This window comes from Miniopterus schreibersii (assembly GCF_964146895.1).
Source record: "Miniopterus schreibersii genome assembly, chromosome: 10".
NCBI lineage: Eukaryota > Metazoa > Chordata > Mammalia > Chiroptera > Miniopteridae > Miniopterus > Miniopterus schreibersii.
Genome location: NC_138110.1, coordinates 31,623,598 through 31,641,413, shown reverse-complemented (window position 1 = coordinate 31,641,413; position 17,816 = coordinate 31,623,598). Strand labels below are relative to the sequence as shown.

Sequence of the window (17,816 nt, the reverse complement as noted above, 5' to 3'; positions counted from 1 at the left end):
ATGTCCTCATGGTTCATTCATGTTGTTGCAAATAGCAAGATGTCTTTTCTCATGGCTGAATACTATTCCATTGTATGTGTATTTATCCATTCCTCCATTGATAGGCACTTCGGTTGTTTCCATATTGTGGCTATGGTAAGTAACACTGCAATAAACACAAGTGTGCCTATACCTCTTCAATATCCCATTTTCATAACCTTGGGATATATACCCCAAAGTGGAATTGCTGGATCACATAGCTCTATTTTTAATTTTTTGAGAGACTTCCATATTGCTTTCCATAGTGGATAAACAAATCTACATTCCCACTAACAGTGTACAAGGGTTCTGTTTTATCCACATACTTGCCAACGCTTATCTTGTGTCTTTTTGATGCTAGGCATTCTAACAGGTGTGAGGTGATCTCATTATGGCTTTGATTTGCATTTTGAGTATCTTTTTATTTACCTGTTGACGATTTAGATGACTTTTTTGGGGAGAATGTCTATTTAGTTCCTCTGCCCCCTTTTAAACCAAATTATTTGTTGTTATTGTTGGGTCGTATAAGCTCTTTACATATTTTGGGTATTAATGCTTTATCCAATACATGACTGGTAAAAGTTTCTCCCCATTCTGTAGGTAGACTTTTCGTTTTGATTGGGCAGGAGCTTTCAGTTTCCTGTAGTCCCACTAGTTAATTGTAGCTTTTGTTGTTTGTGTTCTTGGTGTCATAGTCAATTGAGTCACGGTTTATGGTAAAAATTTCAAAGGACAATCTCTGGTCCCGAGAGAGGAGACTGTAAGGTCAGAGCCAAGTGCACAGTTGGGCAGATTGGGGAAGCCAAACAATGTGAAGAAACTGCTGCTCTGAGAAAACGGGTGGAATAAGATCAAAACAGCCTATTCCCACATTGCTGCATGTTTTCCCTTTAGCAAACATTTTACAGGGAGCAAGCTTCACACATCTAAACCACCTTAGTGTGTGACCATACAACCCTGCACCTGTACAATCCACCCTGCCACCCTGTCCTCATTCCTCATGAATCTTTTCCTCCAGGAGTTCAGAAAAGAAGAGCCATTTTCCAGCCTCCGGGCCTAGGTGATCAAAATAAGTGTTACGAAGGAAGGGACATTTGAATCGGACAGATTCCAACAGGGTCAGCAAAGATTTTAACAAGCAGAAATTGCAAGGAATCCTAGGATTTATTTCTATGAGTACATGTATTACATTCACAGAAATAGGTCCTAGAATAAATACCTAAAAAATGCCTCTGGGAATGTATTACTTACTCCAGATTCATGGAAAATAGGTGTAAATAAAAGAAAATAGGAAGGAAAAGGGACAAAGGGAGGAAGAAATGGAAAGTAGTATTTACTATTTGAAATAAATTGCCAATCTCAGTGAAGTACTTTATAGGCTATTAAAAATAAATATTTATGAATTCAGAACAATTTTGCAAGATTCAGCTAAGTCCGAAATTCTGGAGCCAATTACAACCACCACCACAGCAATTCCATTTATTATGCATTTATATGAAAAATGCAAAGTCTTATTTAATCTTCACAATTTCCTATAGGTTAAGTATTATTATCCCTATTTTACTGATGAAGTATTCAGGCTTAAAAGTTAAAGACTTGATCAAAGTCACAGAACTAAGTGTGGCTTCCTGGTCAAGGAATAACTATAAGCCATAAAATAGCAGCTGGGGTCTCGGCATCAAGTCGAATTTGCTGCTGCTCATATTTCAGACCCTACCTTATGATTTCAACTTATATTGCTAAATAATTTGGAGTTTAAACCCAGATTCTAGAAATTCCTAGTGTAGCCATATTTATAATGCCTTTGGATCATAGTTTTCTCATCTATAAAAATGGGAATAATAGCTGAGCCTAATTCCATTGGGTTATTATAAAGATTACATAAGTTATTTCTGAGAATAGTGCCTGGCAACAAATCTTACCTTTTATTACCTTTCATTATTATTTCTTGGGATCAAGTTTAGGACTTAATTTTTTTTCACCCCATCATCCAAGGTTTCTTCTTGACCCCAACCCCAGCTAACCCCAAGATCTCCATTTCAAAAATATATTTTAAAATGCTAGGAATATACCTTAAGGTTTATCAAATATTTAATATTAATAAAAATAATATAAACTATTATATTTAAGACAAATCGGAATATATAGCTCTCTGTCTCTGGAATTTTTCTTCTTTTACTCTTTTCCAAAATTGGGATCCAAGTTGATGTGTTTCATTGAGTCCTGGTAATACCAATTATTTGAGCAAAAACAAATATTTGTATAAGAAGTGTCATTGCAAGTATTCACCAATTATCAAGGAACTATCCACTAACTACTAGCTCTCTGCCTCTCTAGATAGCTTGCCTGTCTTAATCACCATATGGCCCACAGAGATGACTGGCTTTACACAGCATCAGCCAGTGTGGGGACAGTGAAAAGCACATGAGCTACAGAGTCAGATCTAGGTTCCATATCAGATTCTATTACTTAACAACTTGTTTAATTAATGTCAGTTAAATAATTTATAATCCACTGGATTTTATGTCCTTATGCTTAAATGACGCTGGTAGTTACAACTGCTCTCCTTACCACACTGAGTTGGTTTGAGTTCAAAATATGAAAGCATTATACAAGTGTTCATTATTATTACAGTTGATAGAACATCTCAATATCAGAACTGATATTTACGGTATCCTGTGGCTGTTTCCTTTACACCCCCATCACTTACCTACTCCCAATTCTTCCCATTTAACATCCTAAAATTTTTTAAAACTGTGCTCTGCTTTCCATCCCTACTACCACCTCACTAAGGCAGGACCTCATCTCATCCTCCATCAGCAGTCTCCTCCCTTTTTATGTCACTTAAAGTCATCTTGTATCAAAGATGCTGCAATGATCAACCCCAAAACACAATCTGACCATGCTATTTTCCTCACCTACATCCAAGACTATGTCCTTGTCAACTACAGAGGAAAGTTTATGTTCTAAAAAAACATTCATTCATAGCCTACCCTAGTCCGACACCCTGAACCACCTTTAAGGACTTATATCTCACCACTTCCATCATCAACATTAATAGGCTTTACCTTAATGCTGTTTATTAAGAATTCCCTACTCCCTTTTGCCAAGTGGCTATCTCTTACTTAACCATTAAGAATTAAATTGGGCACCTGGCCAGGTAGCTCAGTTGGTTAGAGTGTCATCCTGATAGGCCAAGGTTGCTGGTTCGATCCCAGGTCAGGGCACATATGAGTACCAAACAATGAATGCATAAATAAGTGGAACAACAAATTGATCTCTCTCACTCTCTCAAAATTAATAAATAAAAATTTTAAAAGAAAAGAATTAAATTGGGAACTTTCCAAGGCATGGTTAGTAGGCTGAGAAGGTATTCCCACATACAAATTAATTTCCATATTATAATCCACTTATTTACTTGTGTGTCTATCTTTCTGACCAAAATATAAGACCTTAACAGCAGATACCTTTCCCCCCCTCTTTCTTCTAGCACCCAAGACAGTGTCTAACACATATTAGGCACATTTGTTGAATATATACTGTTGTTTCTACCCTGAAAAAGGTCTGAGCCAAAATCTCTATATAACACCAAAAAGCTAGGCATTGAAAATTATCAAATTAAAACAATAATGACCTGGAATATCCACAAAACAAAGGTCAACATAATACTATTCCAAAAGTGAATCCATTTATCTTGTTTTAAAAGGCAATCTCATTTCACCTAAATATTTCAAAGAGATGTTCTAAAAATTGTGCTTCTGTTCATCATATCTACATAAAATTACATAGCAATTATTAACGCTAATTATGATAAATATTTTACATACTTTAATTTGAATGGTAATATCCATTCTGGTAAAAATTTACAGGAAAGATTAATTGAATATATGTCACATGGACCACATTGGGGGAAAAATATTATTTAAATAAAGTGAAGATTGAAGGGTCTTGGGAACTGAGCCAAAAACCAAATATGCAGTAACCACAGTGACACATTAACCCTCAAACATTAATCACCCTCCTACCACAGTTACCGCTTGAAACATTACTCTTTTGGGAGGCTGATTCAGAATATTTTACCATATTAAGTAAAAGGAAGCTGGGTCACAAATACTAAAAGAGAAAAGAAAACTAAAAAGAGAAAAAATACAGTGTTTTAAAGGTATATATTCCCCCCCCATTAGTGTTCTAGTTTTGTTATGATGCTCACTTATTAATAATTTTAAACATATTTACACCCAGACTGTGTTTCTTAGCCTTTCTTTTTCTATAGAATTAGTCCCTTAACACTTCCTCATGAGTCTTACTTTCCAAGTTCTGATCAACATTTCTACTTTTTTTCTGAGTGCTAATGTTATTAGTTGTCCTCTAAAAATGTGGCCATCTGCAAATAGAAAATAAATATATTTATATTTATTATTATTCAATGCAATATATTTTTTCTTTAGATTGGTTAATACAATTCCCTGCTAGTCTAGTGAGTTAATTTGCATAGTAATAAGCAATCAGTCAAGCACAGCTATTCTTTCCAAGAATTTCTATTCACTGTTCAGTTTTTTAAACGCTCTATAATCAGTTTTGTTTGATATTATTCATAATAAAGTTGTGAAATATATCAATATCAAACTTTCAGGAATCTAAGCTTCTCAGAGATACTCTATAATTAAGCTTTTATATTCTTCCGAGGTAGAACAGAGACCAGCCTGAACATACTGGAAGTTGGTAGCAGTGTCTATTATAAATCTGCTCAGAAGTGATGGAACAATTCTAAAAGCTACAAAACGTAGCAATGACTGAACAGATAAGTATTAAACCTTTAGTATAAAGTTCACCCAATAGCCTTGGGATAAGACAAGAAAGCCAGGAACCATAGAGAGCTCTGCATATGGATTCGGATTGCAAGAAGAATCCCTAAAAAGAAATTCCAGACAGTCTCCTTCACAGTTAAAATGGTTCTGCTTTTCCTTCCTACCCAGACTCTACAAGTGTCTCCAATCCAGTTTCCCAATAATTCTGTTAATTTTTCATCTGCCATGTGTCTTGAATCCAATTCTTAGCATTAACTTTCCTAACCATAGTCCAAATTAAGGCCTAGTTCACTTCGCCTAAGGATTACTCCACTTAACCACTTACAACGTTTTTGAAATGCCCTGCACTTTTGCTTCTAAAATATTCCCTTTTCTTCACTGTCCCTTTCGGTTCTCTATCCTACACAAACTCCCTTTATGCCACTTGCTCCCGACGGGCTGGTATTCTGTAGGATGATGCGGTTTGACTCTCTTTTCTCCTCAGCCTTTGCTCTTTTGAGGTGACCTTATCAACCACAACAGCTTCAGGTAGCACTTCCGCTCTAAAATCTTTCAAATGTTTCTCTCTTCCAACTGAGTGGGGGTTTTTTTGGAGCTGACACATATGTTCCCTGAAGCCCATTAAACATATCCAATGGATATTGCATAGGCACCATAAACTTTACATGTCAAAGCTGCTTCTTCAAATGTTTCTCATTCAGATTTCATTCATAAAGGAAATCATCACCCGCTTAGGCATCCCAGCCCCAAATCCTGCAGTCATTCTAGAATGTTCTCTGCTTCACTTCCCACCTTTGATATAACTTTATTTCTTCAAATATTTGGGAAAGTATTCTGAACGAGATACTAAGTCAGTTGCTAGACCTACTGCAGTAAGCAAGGCAGACATCACACTTGCAGAATTTATACTCTAATGGTATGTATAGAGGCAATGAGGCCATTCATATTGTACTCCGTGTGAAAGACATTTCCAGGAGCCTGGCAATATACAACCTATGGAACTCTAGATGGTGGTCCTACAAATACAGTTTCAAAAGAACAAAAGTAATATCTCTGGATTACTTTCTGAATTGCCACAGTAGCTCCCTAACCAGTTTTTATCTATTTTCCTAGTCACCATCCTGTTCATCCACTATAATGTTGCCAGAAAAATCTTTCCAAAATCCCAAGCTGACCACAACCTTATCATGCTAAACTCTACCTATAGGATACAACGCAGAGTCCTTAGACTGGCTACAAAGCCTTTGTTGATGGAGCCTCTTTACACCCTGTCACTCCAAACATATTCCCTGCTGTGGCCGTGCTAAGCTCCTTACAAATCTCCGTGCCAAATATGCTCTTTCATGTCTATGCCTCAAGACATGCTCTACCATAAATAACCCTCTCCATCTGAATAATTTCTACCTGCCCTTCATATTCATCCCAGCATCAGTCTCTCTATAAAGTCGTCCCTAAGAATCACTGGAGTCCCACGGGTGCCCACATCTGTCCTCTCATTTCCCCCTGCCATATGTGCATCATATTACTTGTGGAATCAGATTATAACTACAAGTTGGCCTCCTTTTCCTTCTGGACTGTAAGTTTTTGAGGGCCAGGGACTCTGCTTTGTTCATTTCTCTATTTTTGCTTTCCATAACAGTGTCTTGTATGTAGGAATCCCTCAGTAAATAATTGGCGAATTAATGGATGGCAAACAGTCTATCTTGCAAATATCAGGTTCTTCTCAAATATCATGTTATGAAGTCATACATAATTCTGAATGGACAGTGGTTCCCTACCCTGTGAGATCAACTCATCTTCCCTGTTCTGCATTCCAGGCCCTTCAAGATGTCTAACAGGAGATCCCTTTTGGGGAAAAAAAAGGTAATCTGACATTTCCTTCAAAGTTCAAGACTCACTTCCTCTAGGAAACCCTCTTTATTAATTAAATAGAAATGGTATTTCCCTACTTAGGACTCTCAATATTTTAACACAGGGATCTATATTTGCCTATATTTTCATTAAGAAACTTCTCTAGGTATATGTACTTTATTTATCAAAGAGCCTCATAAAGACTTTCCTCTCTTTGAGTTGTCCTTGCTGACTACTTCATTGGTATAAGGGTGACAGATATTTAATATGCCCCTTTTGAAGGAATGAATAAAGAGTCCCTCGGGATTCTGGTCCCAATGTACGACCGAGCCAGTTCTCACAAGTTCAATTCTTTCCTATCTCCGTTTTATTTGGTATCTCAACATTGTCCATCAGAGCTGAACACACTCCTTGAAAAGCAGGCCTGACTTAGCTCCCATACACTATACCCTTCGGATCTTTCTTCTGCCTCTCTGGCTACTCCCCAGTCAACTGTGGGAGCTGTTTTTTCCTTGACCAAACCATTCAACTTTCAGTTCCTTGGGGGTATCTCCTTCTCCCAGGTCCACTTCCCATGTTATCCCTCACAAGCAACTCAAACAGCCTGTGCTTTGTTTATAGCTCTATTTTAATAGAAGTGGAAAAGTAACTTCATGAATTTAATGAGTGGGAGGATGTGTTTCAATGAGCATGGTTCATATATTAACAGTAAGCAAGGCAATAAAGAGCAAACCGCCGGGTAATTTAAAAAACAATCAACAGATAAATGGCATAAAAAGGGCATTTCATAATTATGTAAGTTTTATAAAGACAGGATTACGTGGCTGGCAGGAAAACTTAAGGGCTATTTTGCTCTGTCAGGTGCACCACAGTGATTCAGATCCTGTTGGCGAATATAAAATCACCTGTGTTTGTGTGACTCGGCTTTAAACCACTGAAGAGGATACTTGTGCACTTACCACAGCGAAAGTTAGAGCATCCGCCCTCAGGCAGAAGTGCTTAAGTGTCTGATAATGTCTAGTAACTTGCTTAAAAGAAGATAAAACGACACATCCTCAGGCAAGTAGAGGGTTTAACTAGAGCCACTGTAGAAAGTCTAGTGTCTCAGCAAACTCAGAAATTAATCCTGATTAAGACATTTTGCTTTTAGGGGATCTATGTCAAAAAACCAGCTCTACAACTCTAACTTAAAATGGGGAGGGGTTGGGGGGAGGAAGTCAAAATGTATATTCTATAAAAGTCCTCATGTGTTCCAGAGTATACCTTAAAAAATTATAGAGCCAAGTCACTAGCATGCGTTACTTCAAATTGGTAGTAATTAAGCTTAATTTAAAAAATAAATAAATTGGGAATGGGGAAGATTGTAACTTACTCTAATGTAAAGAATCTAGATGTGAAGTGATATCTCATTGTGGTTTTCATTTGCATTTCTTTGGTGATTAGTGAGGTTGAGCATCGTTTCATATGTCTGTTATCCATCTGTATGTCCTCTTTGGAGAAGTGTCAATTTAAGTCCCTTGCTCATTTTTTAATTGGATTGTTTGTCATTTTTGGTGTTGAGTTTTATAAGTTCTTTATAAATTTTAGATATTAACCTATTATTAGATGTATCATTGGCAAATATCTTCTCCCATTCAGTGGGTTGTCTTTTCATTCTGTTGGTGGTTTCCTTTGCTGTGCAAAAATTTTTCAATTTGATGTAGTCACATTTGTTTGTTTGTTTTTTGTTTTTGTTTCCCTTGTCTTAGGAAAAATATCAGAAAAAATACTGCTATGAGAAATGTCCGAGATTTTACTGCCTGTGTTTTCTTACAGGACTTTCATGGTTTTGAGTCTAACATTAAACTCCTTTATCCATTTGAGTTTGTCCTTGTGTGTGGTGTAAGAATGTGGTCAGTTTCATTTTTATATGTATCTGTCCAATTTTCCAAACACCATGTATTAAATAAACTATCTTTACCCCATTGTATGTTTTTGCCTTCTTTGTCAAATATTAATTGACCATAAAGGTGTGGGTTTATTTCTGGACTCTCTATTCTGTCCCATTGATCTCTATGTCTGTTTTTATGTCAGTACCATGATGCTTTGATTACTATGGTCTTGTATTCTGTAGTGTGATTCCTCCAACTTTGTTTTTCTTTCTCAAGACTATTGCGGCTATTGGGGTCTTTGGTGGTTCCATATAAAGTCTTGTAATATTTGTTCTAGTTCTATGAAATATCCCATTTTTATATTGATAGGAGTTATGTTGAATCTATAGATTGCTTTGGGTAGTACGAACATTTTAATGATATTAATCACCTGTCAGAATTGCTATCATCAATAAATCAGTAAACGGGTTGGTAAGGACATGGAGAAAAGGGAACCCTCGTGCATGGATGGTGGGAAAGCAGGATGGCGTTTCCTCAAAAAATTAAAAATGGAACTTCTTTATAACCCAGAAATTCCATTTCTAGGAATATATCCAAAGAAACCTGAAGCACTAATTTGAAAGAACATATGCACCCCTATGTTCATTGCAGCAATAGCCAAGATTTGGAAGCAGTCCAAGTGCCCATCAGTAGATGAGTGGATAAAAAAAGCTGTGGTTCATTTACTCAAAGGAATACTACTTGGCTGTAACAAAGAAGGGGATCTTACCTTTTGCGACAGCATGCTTGAACCTGGAGAGTATTATGCTAAGTGAAATAAGCCAGTCAGAAAAAGAAAAGTACCATATGATTTCACTTATATGTGGAATCTATTGAACAAAATAAACTAACAAACAAAATAGAAACAGATTCATAGATACAGAGAACAGACTAACAGCTGTTGGAGGGGAGTGTATGGGGAAGCTGGGTGAAAAAGATGAAGGAATTCAGCAAAAAACAAAAACAGGATTCATAGAAACAGACAACAGCATGGTGATTACCAGGGGGAAAGGGCAGTGGGGAGAGGGAGAAGAGAATAAAGGGCGGATAAATGGTGATGGAAGGAGACTTGCCTTTGGGTGGTGAACACATTACAATATACAGATGATGAATTATAGAATTGTACACCTAAAACCTGTATAATTTTATTAACCAATGCCACCCCAATAAAATCAATAAAATTTTTTAAAAATTAAACAAAAAAATAAAGAATCTAGAAATCTGGATATGTCCGAAACATGTTTTCTCTCTTTTGTATAACACGGTTTCTGATAAAATACTTGTTCAAGTACTTATTTAACCTGCATGTTTCATCTAGAACACTGACACATTTCTCCTGTGTACATAAATCGAATCACTGGCCAAAGTTCTCAGGTCTCTAAAGCAAACTAGAGGCTTTAATTGAAACTTTATTGCTATATACACCTGTCTGATCAGAGAAACTAGATAGTGGTGTGTTTTTTTTATAGTGGAAGATTGTGTTCAGAGAGCTGAACTTCCACATCTGAGCTCAGCAAACTCCCAGGCAGGAATCCATTAGAGACTATGTGAGTGAGAGACCTGAAATCAAGTGATCCCGTGTAGACAGGCCCACAGCTGTCCCTGGACAGGCCTCATTGTGCTCCCTGTCATTCCTTAAACGTATTGCTTAGATTATATTATGTGGACACCCGGCATCTGCGGTGACAAGGTTCTTGGTAATCGATTATCGGGATTTGTTTGAAATATTTTTAGATAATTTTTTAATAATAATCCTCATCTCCTGTGTAAATGTGTATTTCTTTGTGACCTTCACGGCCAAATTAAAGGTTCTCTGAAAATCGTAGCATGCCCTTACCTTGCTTCCATTCTCTCTCGCCTCTCGCTCCATCTTGAGGTCAGAGATTAGAAGATTCTTATATTTGTTTTTTCCATTACTGTTGTGATCATCTATTCTGTATTCCGAAGTGAGCTGCGCGGAGAGGGGACTGTCGCTCAGGTTCAGTGGCTGCTGGTCCTGCTCCAGCCCCGCTTTGCCGTCACCATTGGAGTCGCCCATCTCCCTGCTGTGTGTTCCCCCTGAAGCAACTGAACTTTGCCCCAGAGTCTCATTGCCATTAAAGCTCTCTGCAGCAGAATCATCTGTTGGGGGGGAAAAATTATATTTGATTTAATTAATGTGCCACTCAGTTTCTACTTCAACTAGTGTTCATTGAGCTCCTATTATGTGCTTGGCATTGGGCTAATTTTACATATAAGTAAAGCTCCCTTGTGACTTTTAATACAGTGGGCACATTTAGGCACAAGAATAAGTGCAGCAAAGTAAGAAAAAGAAGAAAAATAGAGAAAACAGCTTAATCTCAAATGCAATCTCAAAAAGTACATTTAAGCAAAGAGAATAAGATAATCGTCAGTTATTTTACAAGTAGCTTTTGTTTTTCTGGTGAGAACATCCATATTTGGTAAAAATTCTCTGAGAAAAGCAAGCACTGTGCACACTGGTTCAAGCTTTGTGGGTGTTTAATATGCATCTAAAATGTAGGAAAGGCTCATAAACTTTGTTGCAGCCATTACACTTCTGGGACTTCAAGCAGAAGAAGTTTAATCGTGTGTATTTCTGTGCAGGTGAAAAGACATTTATGCCAGTGTTGTTTATAATCGCAAACACTTGATATAAATTACCAAAAATAGAAGACTTGCTTAATACATGATGGAATGATTAGAATATTATGGAGTTATTCAACATTCCATTTTAAAGATATAGAAAAATGTGAGTCAAAGAATTAAATGGAAAAATCTAGCTACAAAAGAGAATGGCCAATGTAATCCCAATTTCATGAAATGCAAACACATAAACACAGAAGGAAAAGTCTGAAAAGATACAATCTAAAATGTTAATACTGATTTCTTCTTAACTATGTGGCACTGGATTTTCTAATATTCTTTGTTATCTCCAACATATGTAATTTTTCAATAACAAAAATAAGATAACTATAGAATAAAGGCAAAACAGGGAAGAAGGAGAAGAAGCAGAGTTAATAAAAACATTTCTGACTTTAAAATAAATGATAAGCTTGTTTAGAGAAAGTATATTAATGATACTTTACTGAGAGCAAGAAACAAGTTTACGTAAAACAATCACATTCTATTTCTTTTAATTTCATCTTTTCTTACCTGATAAGAATTTGCTATTAATTTTAAAGAATTATGAAGGACAAAGTCATTTAAATGTTTTCATTTGTTAAAGGCTATTGATGAAACCATATAAATATGACTAAGAGCAATAATATTCTATTGAACAAAAAGAGCACTAAGTTTAATTTTCAGTAAAACGGAATTTTAGAACAAGTTTCCTAAAAGTATTTTGAGAAAAAGTTAAACTGTGTTCAAAGATTCTACTTTCAATTACTCTTTTTATGTATCCATTCAAGAAAAGACTTCATGTGGGGAGAAAACATACATAAGAGAATTTAAGAAGCTGGCCATAAATAATATGAAATTGCATTTTCCATACTATTAATTTGCAAAATCAAAAACATCCTTTTTTTAAAAAAAACCTCATCCGTGGACATTTTTACATTGAGAGTGGGAGGAAGAGAGAGAGAGAAACATCGATGTGAGAGACACACATCAATTGGTTGCCTCCCGCACTCGCCCTGACTGGGGCCAGGGACTGAACCTGCAGCCACGGTATGTGCCCTTGACTGGAATTGAACCCAAGACCCTTCAGTCCCCATACTGACGATGCTCTAACCACTGAGAAAACTGGCTAGGGTCAAAAACATGCTTTTAATAATGAAATATTTAAAGTTTTTGAAATAATTGGGGATATATATATATGTATGTAATTTGAAAAATTGTTCACATTTTTTATACTATGTCAAATTCTTATGCTAAAGTATGAAAGGTAATTTTGGGTTAAGTTATTCTTTTCTAAAAGTCTAAAGAAAACTTAATTCATAAAGAAAAATGTGACTTAACATTTTGTATTAAAATCCTTTAAAAAAATACTAAACATTCCATGTAAGAAATTTTATCAATATTATAAAATAATGAATAACCCTAAAGAAATACTACATTTTAAAATAAAAATCTACATTAACATAAAACAAACCCAGTACCCATTGCAGTTAAAATTTAAACATGCTATATTTGTTCCCTTAATCTGAAATCATCACACATACTTACTAAACAGTGTACCAGTTATTCATTTTGCAGGTAAAATAAACATTATCATTTATCAGGAGAGTCTTTAATAAAAGTCATGTATTTATAATTTTGGTACAAACAATAAATGGATAAAGGAGAAAATATCTTTAGACAAACTAGTTCACTGCAGATGTTACCAAGGTAACTAAATTCAATAGCTTTACATATTTCATTCCTGAGTAAATCAGAATTTTTTATGGAAAACAAATAATAATTTACTAATTTGTATCAAATATATATTCACATATTTTATAATGTAAAGAGTAAAATAATCAATAACCTCACATGCCACTGTTTAATAAATCAAAATGTAAAGCAAAGTTTTCGATGTCTGTATTAGAAAAATCGAACATAAAGAAGTGAGCAGACTTGAAACTGAGGGTAAGCGAACTGTTTTTCGTCGCGTGGCTTTGGGTAACCATGGTAAAGGCTTTTATCCGTTCTCAAGGAGACTTTTTTAGAATTAAAACCACAGATCTCAGACTCCTCCTCACCATAACCACCTCCCCTCGGCTGAGGGCTTTGGGGCACCTGCTTCTTCCCCATCCCGCAGTGTCTGGGGCTGCAGGCGCGGCCTTCACTTTCACAGGCCCCCAGAGGTTAGCCCAGGGACCGTCGCATTTCAACCACAGACTCCCTATCTGAGTCCGAAGGAAAAACAGCACCTGGAGCTTCGGAAAATAAGAGTGCCCAGGGTACCTAGCAACAGAGAAGATGCGGAATGTGATGACAGGGAAGTGTGGAATCTGGTGACATCAGAAGGGCAGCAGGATGCTTGGGTGGCATTTGCACGAAGCTCAGTTTCAATGGGTTGGACTTCGTATTGCGGGGAGGGGTGTCCACTTCGCTCAGCCGCGGCTCTTGCTAGAAGGTGCGGTACCGTGAGCTGTCGGTGGCAGGCACTCTCTGTCTTCTCTCCCCGTTCCTGCTCCCCTCTCCCTCCACCAACTAGTACACACCCTAGCAATGCCATTGGTTTAAATACTTTCTTGGTTAGCTCTTGCTATATAAAGAAAATTAACCTATAACAGAATGCATGATGTATATTTAAGTATAGATCTCTGTACCTATATGTATGTTTGTATGTATGTATGTGCATGTATGTACGTATATATGTATGTATCTACCTACCTACCTAATAATAAGTGATAAATGCATTTGAAATCTCCCAAAGCATCTGACCTACTTTCTTATTCAGCTACTTTCAGCAGCCCTTTTTATGGCCTTGGGCAAAATGAATAGGAAAAAATATATATTATCCTCATTTTAAGATTGGTACTTGGAAATTTAGTCCTAAAATCCAGGTCAGATGCTTATAGAGTCCAAAAGCTTTATTGTTTTCCCTCAAATATACCACAGTCTTCCAGCTCTAGTCCTTTGATACCGCCTCAGAAAACTCCCTTTCATATCTTACCGTAAAACTAACTTTTAAACCCAAAATATAACCTTACTCCAGAAGACTAGTACCTTAATATCCAAAAAGATGGAAAAAAAATTAAAATTCTTCAAAATAGAGTTTAGGCACAATTCTCTTTATCACTTCTGATGTCTGCTCTAAGTCTCTCCCAGCTCTGGGATCCCCAGGAAAAAAAATGTGAACTTATCCGTTACTAGACTGTACCCAACCTCCTACATCTTACACCATAGCTCCCTCCCCTCTCTAACACCAAGCAAGCAATCAAGTGTAACGGATCCTTTGCAGCAACTTCACAGGCGCACCTGCCTCAAGCCCAGCTCCCTGACTCTCTGCCTTTATCACCCTTTTGCCCATCTAGAAATGCTTCCACGTAATTCTTATTTCCTCTCTTCAAATCCCTCTGACAACCTTTCCATTCTTTGAATTTCTATTTTACTTATTCGCAATAATATAGTTTTAAAAACTTAAGTAAACACCTGTTCTGTGTTTCATATTTCATTTTCTTATATGCAGAAACTTCAACTGTTGACTACAAAAGCCTTGGATTTTCAAGTCTTTGATACCACAAAAACATTTGAAAAAATAAAAAAATGCAATGTTTTATTTTTGTTTTTATTTTCAAAATATTATCCAGATTATATAATGTTAATGTTATCTTAAACATATGCAAAAAAATGATGCTACATTTCAAAGCCAAAGCATTTAATGATAAGTTTATTAATGTAAATAAATACATATGTATGTATATATTTATGTATGATTACTACTAAAAGACTAAAGCAGTAATAAAATAAAACCCATATAGCAGGTAAGAAAGTAACAAGGGAATTCAGTTTTCCACCAAATTAATTCTACAGGGAGTGTTACCCTTTTTTGGCAACTCCTAATTTGGCCTTTGCCATTAGAAGAATGGGCTCTAATTTAAGGAACCGTGCAGAAAAGGCACAGAGATAAATTGGGTGTTTTAAAGTATATAACTAAAGCTCAGCACAATAATTAAATAAAAATATTTCTGAGCTATCAAGGAGGAGGCAATGCATATTCTTTATGTTACTTTGTTTAAGAAGTTTAACCAAATACCTATTGTGTGCTAGAAACCCTTCTTGGCACTGTGAGTCAACTGAGCCTCCATATGGAATTTGTTCATAACTTAGACTCTAACAAAATCATTACAATGCAAGATCTAAAAGAGTAGCTAACCCATGAGAGTTTCATATAAGACAATAAATAAACAAGCTCCTTCACTGAAAGAAAAGTCACCTGTAACAGCTGGGCATGGGGACGGTATCAGGGAAGAGCTTTTACAAGAGGTGCAACTTGAAGAAGGCGAGATGTATGTAGGTGCATGATGGGAGTTATTAGGTGATGGTGGGAGTTAGTAGGCCAGGCGAACGAGTAAGAAAAAGCACCAAGGGCAGGAAAGAACTGGAAGGGGGCAGGGAACTGAGTATACTCTATATACTAAGGCAGGGGACTGTCTATTTTAGGGAGTTGTGGATATTTTGCTGTATATTCCTTCTTCTGTATCACTTACAAATACTGTTTTCCCAGGGCAGGTACTCGGAGAAGCCCACCGATTCTGAGAGTCTAGTCTGAGAAAAGGTCTCTCCCTATTCCTGCCTCGGAGCCACTGTCAATTGACCTGTAACAAAACGTCCTCCAAGTTCTGAGATGACTCATTTTTTAAATGGCCATTAATACAAAAACTAGTTTCTCAGTTGTCTAAAAAGTTATAGACTGTTATTTCCATGCTTACCCAAGAGCTTGTTTAGAAGAACTGGATATTTTATAGAAAGTGATATGCCTAAACATTTTTTACATCTTTACAACGAACTGAAAATATCTATGATTTCTTTTGCTGATAAAATCGCATCACTGCAAATACCACTGTTTTACTGCCTACAGTCACGGGATAATGAAATGTTAAATTTCAGTTAGAGGTAAGTGAAAACTTTTATACATATTCTCCCCCCAAGTCATGAACCTTCTGATTTATTCATGGACTCCAAGATAAGTGGTTCTGAACTAGATGACATGCTATTTTTATTTATTTATCTGAAGAGGTACCATAATAATCATATCTGTTACAGATTTTCAGATACCTACTCCAGCCCTATATTTAGGTATCAGTAGGGGTTCGGTTAGCCCTTTTCCTCACCTTACAATACCCTGTCATCTATAACTCTAAAATCTCTATGTTTTACCAATTAGACTGTAAGTGTCCACAAAGTATGTATTTCACATACGTGTCTTTTGTGCTCCTCTAGAGAAACCAGTTTAGCGCTTTACACAAAGTTGACATGAGATATATGTCTGTCTGTCATATGTCTGTCTGTCGTCTCTCTCTCCATATATATGTATATGTATATATATAATCAATTGATTGGCAAGTAAGACAATGTCATAAATAGTATAATACCCTTATGCAGCTGTGTAAGGCATTCCTGTATTGGCAGCTCACTCATGAAGCTGTTGACTGCTACAAATGAAAACCAAAGCAATTCATACTGTGGTTTTTGGATGCCTGTCTCATCCATGCAATGATAAATTCTCATGTTAAATTTAAAGTGAATCTAAGACAATCATTAGCAGCTCAGCATTTTCAAAGAGAGCGGACAGCTAATCACTGGAGAGAAGTGTCTTAGGAAATATGAAATGGACAACAGAAACAAGAAACTATGTCATATAGTATTATTATAAAGTCATTCTCTTAGAAAATTATTTGACAATTTCTAGAAGAAATGGCTCAGGGATTTATCATGAATTATGCTAAACTGATAACTAAAATAAATGAAAAAACAGTCACAGATTTGGGGTAAGCTATTCTGAAAAAAAATGTTCTAATTGAAATGAAAATTAATGTGATCCAAAGGAGTTTCTTCAACCTTGGCATTTAGCTGAACAACACTTTCAGGGTTTTGTTGCTTTGCCAATAAAAAATCAGGAAATACTTTATCCTAAAAAGACTAAAGCAATGAAAAAAAAGAAGACCCAGTAATAACACGTGTATTGTTTGAAACAACCATCATGTGGCTGGATAGGACCTTGGCTATCTTCAAATATTTATCTGGATTTTTTTGTTTGCTGTCAAGTGAAGATTAAAAACACATTCCTCATTTCCTTAAATTGTATTTCTACTGTTGTATATATGGTGTAGTGGTGTTAGATAAATATACTGGTTACTCCATTAATTGTATAATTTCAATTGTTACAGAACTAGAAGGGACATGTGCATCACTTGGTGATCTGGCCTCAGAAAAGTGGGGCCCTTCAACATCACCCGAGTGTACCAGCTGGACAGGACTTAGGCTAAGTTCCATTCGGGAAAAATGTGGCTGTTCGTGTTTTATGTGAAATAGGTATAGGCATTCAGTACAATCATCTTTGGATGGAAAAGTTGTGTGATGTGTGACGGTGTGTTGGTGTGTGTGTGTTTTAGCAGCCACATGAGAGTATATACTAAGCCCCTATAGGAATGGAAACCTAGTGCATACAATCCCCTCCTAATGCACAAGTATGGGCTCCAGGAGGCACAATCTCTTGCTATCCTGGGAAAATTTGGAGCTATGAGACAGAGAAAAGGGGATTCATCAAACTTGGTCTTTTTATACTAACCATTAGGAA

At 36.3% G+C, this 17,816-nt stretch overlaps 1 protein-coding gene across 11 annotated transcripts in view; it reads right to left on the bottom strand.

Moving 5' to 3' along the window:
• Window positions 1-17,816, bottom strand: part of NOL4 (nucleolar protein 4) — a 244,283-nt gene that overhangs the window by 101,301 nt on the left and 125,166 nt on the right. For all 11 annotated transcript variants that reach the window (XM_081149207.1, XM_081149210.1, XM_081149209.1 and 8 more), the window contains one exon: window positions 10,425-10,708. In XM_081149207.1, coding sequence (XP_081005333.1) covers window positions 10,425-10,708 — 284 coding nt within the window. The remainder of the gene's footprint in view (window positions 1-10,424; window positions 10,709-17,816) is intronic.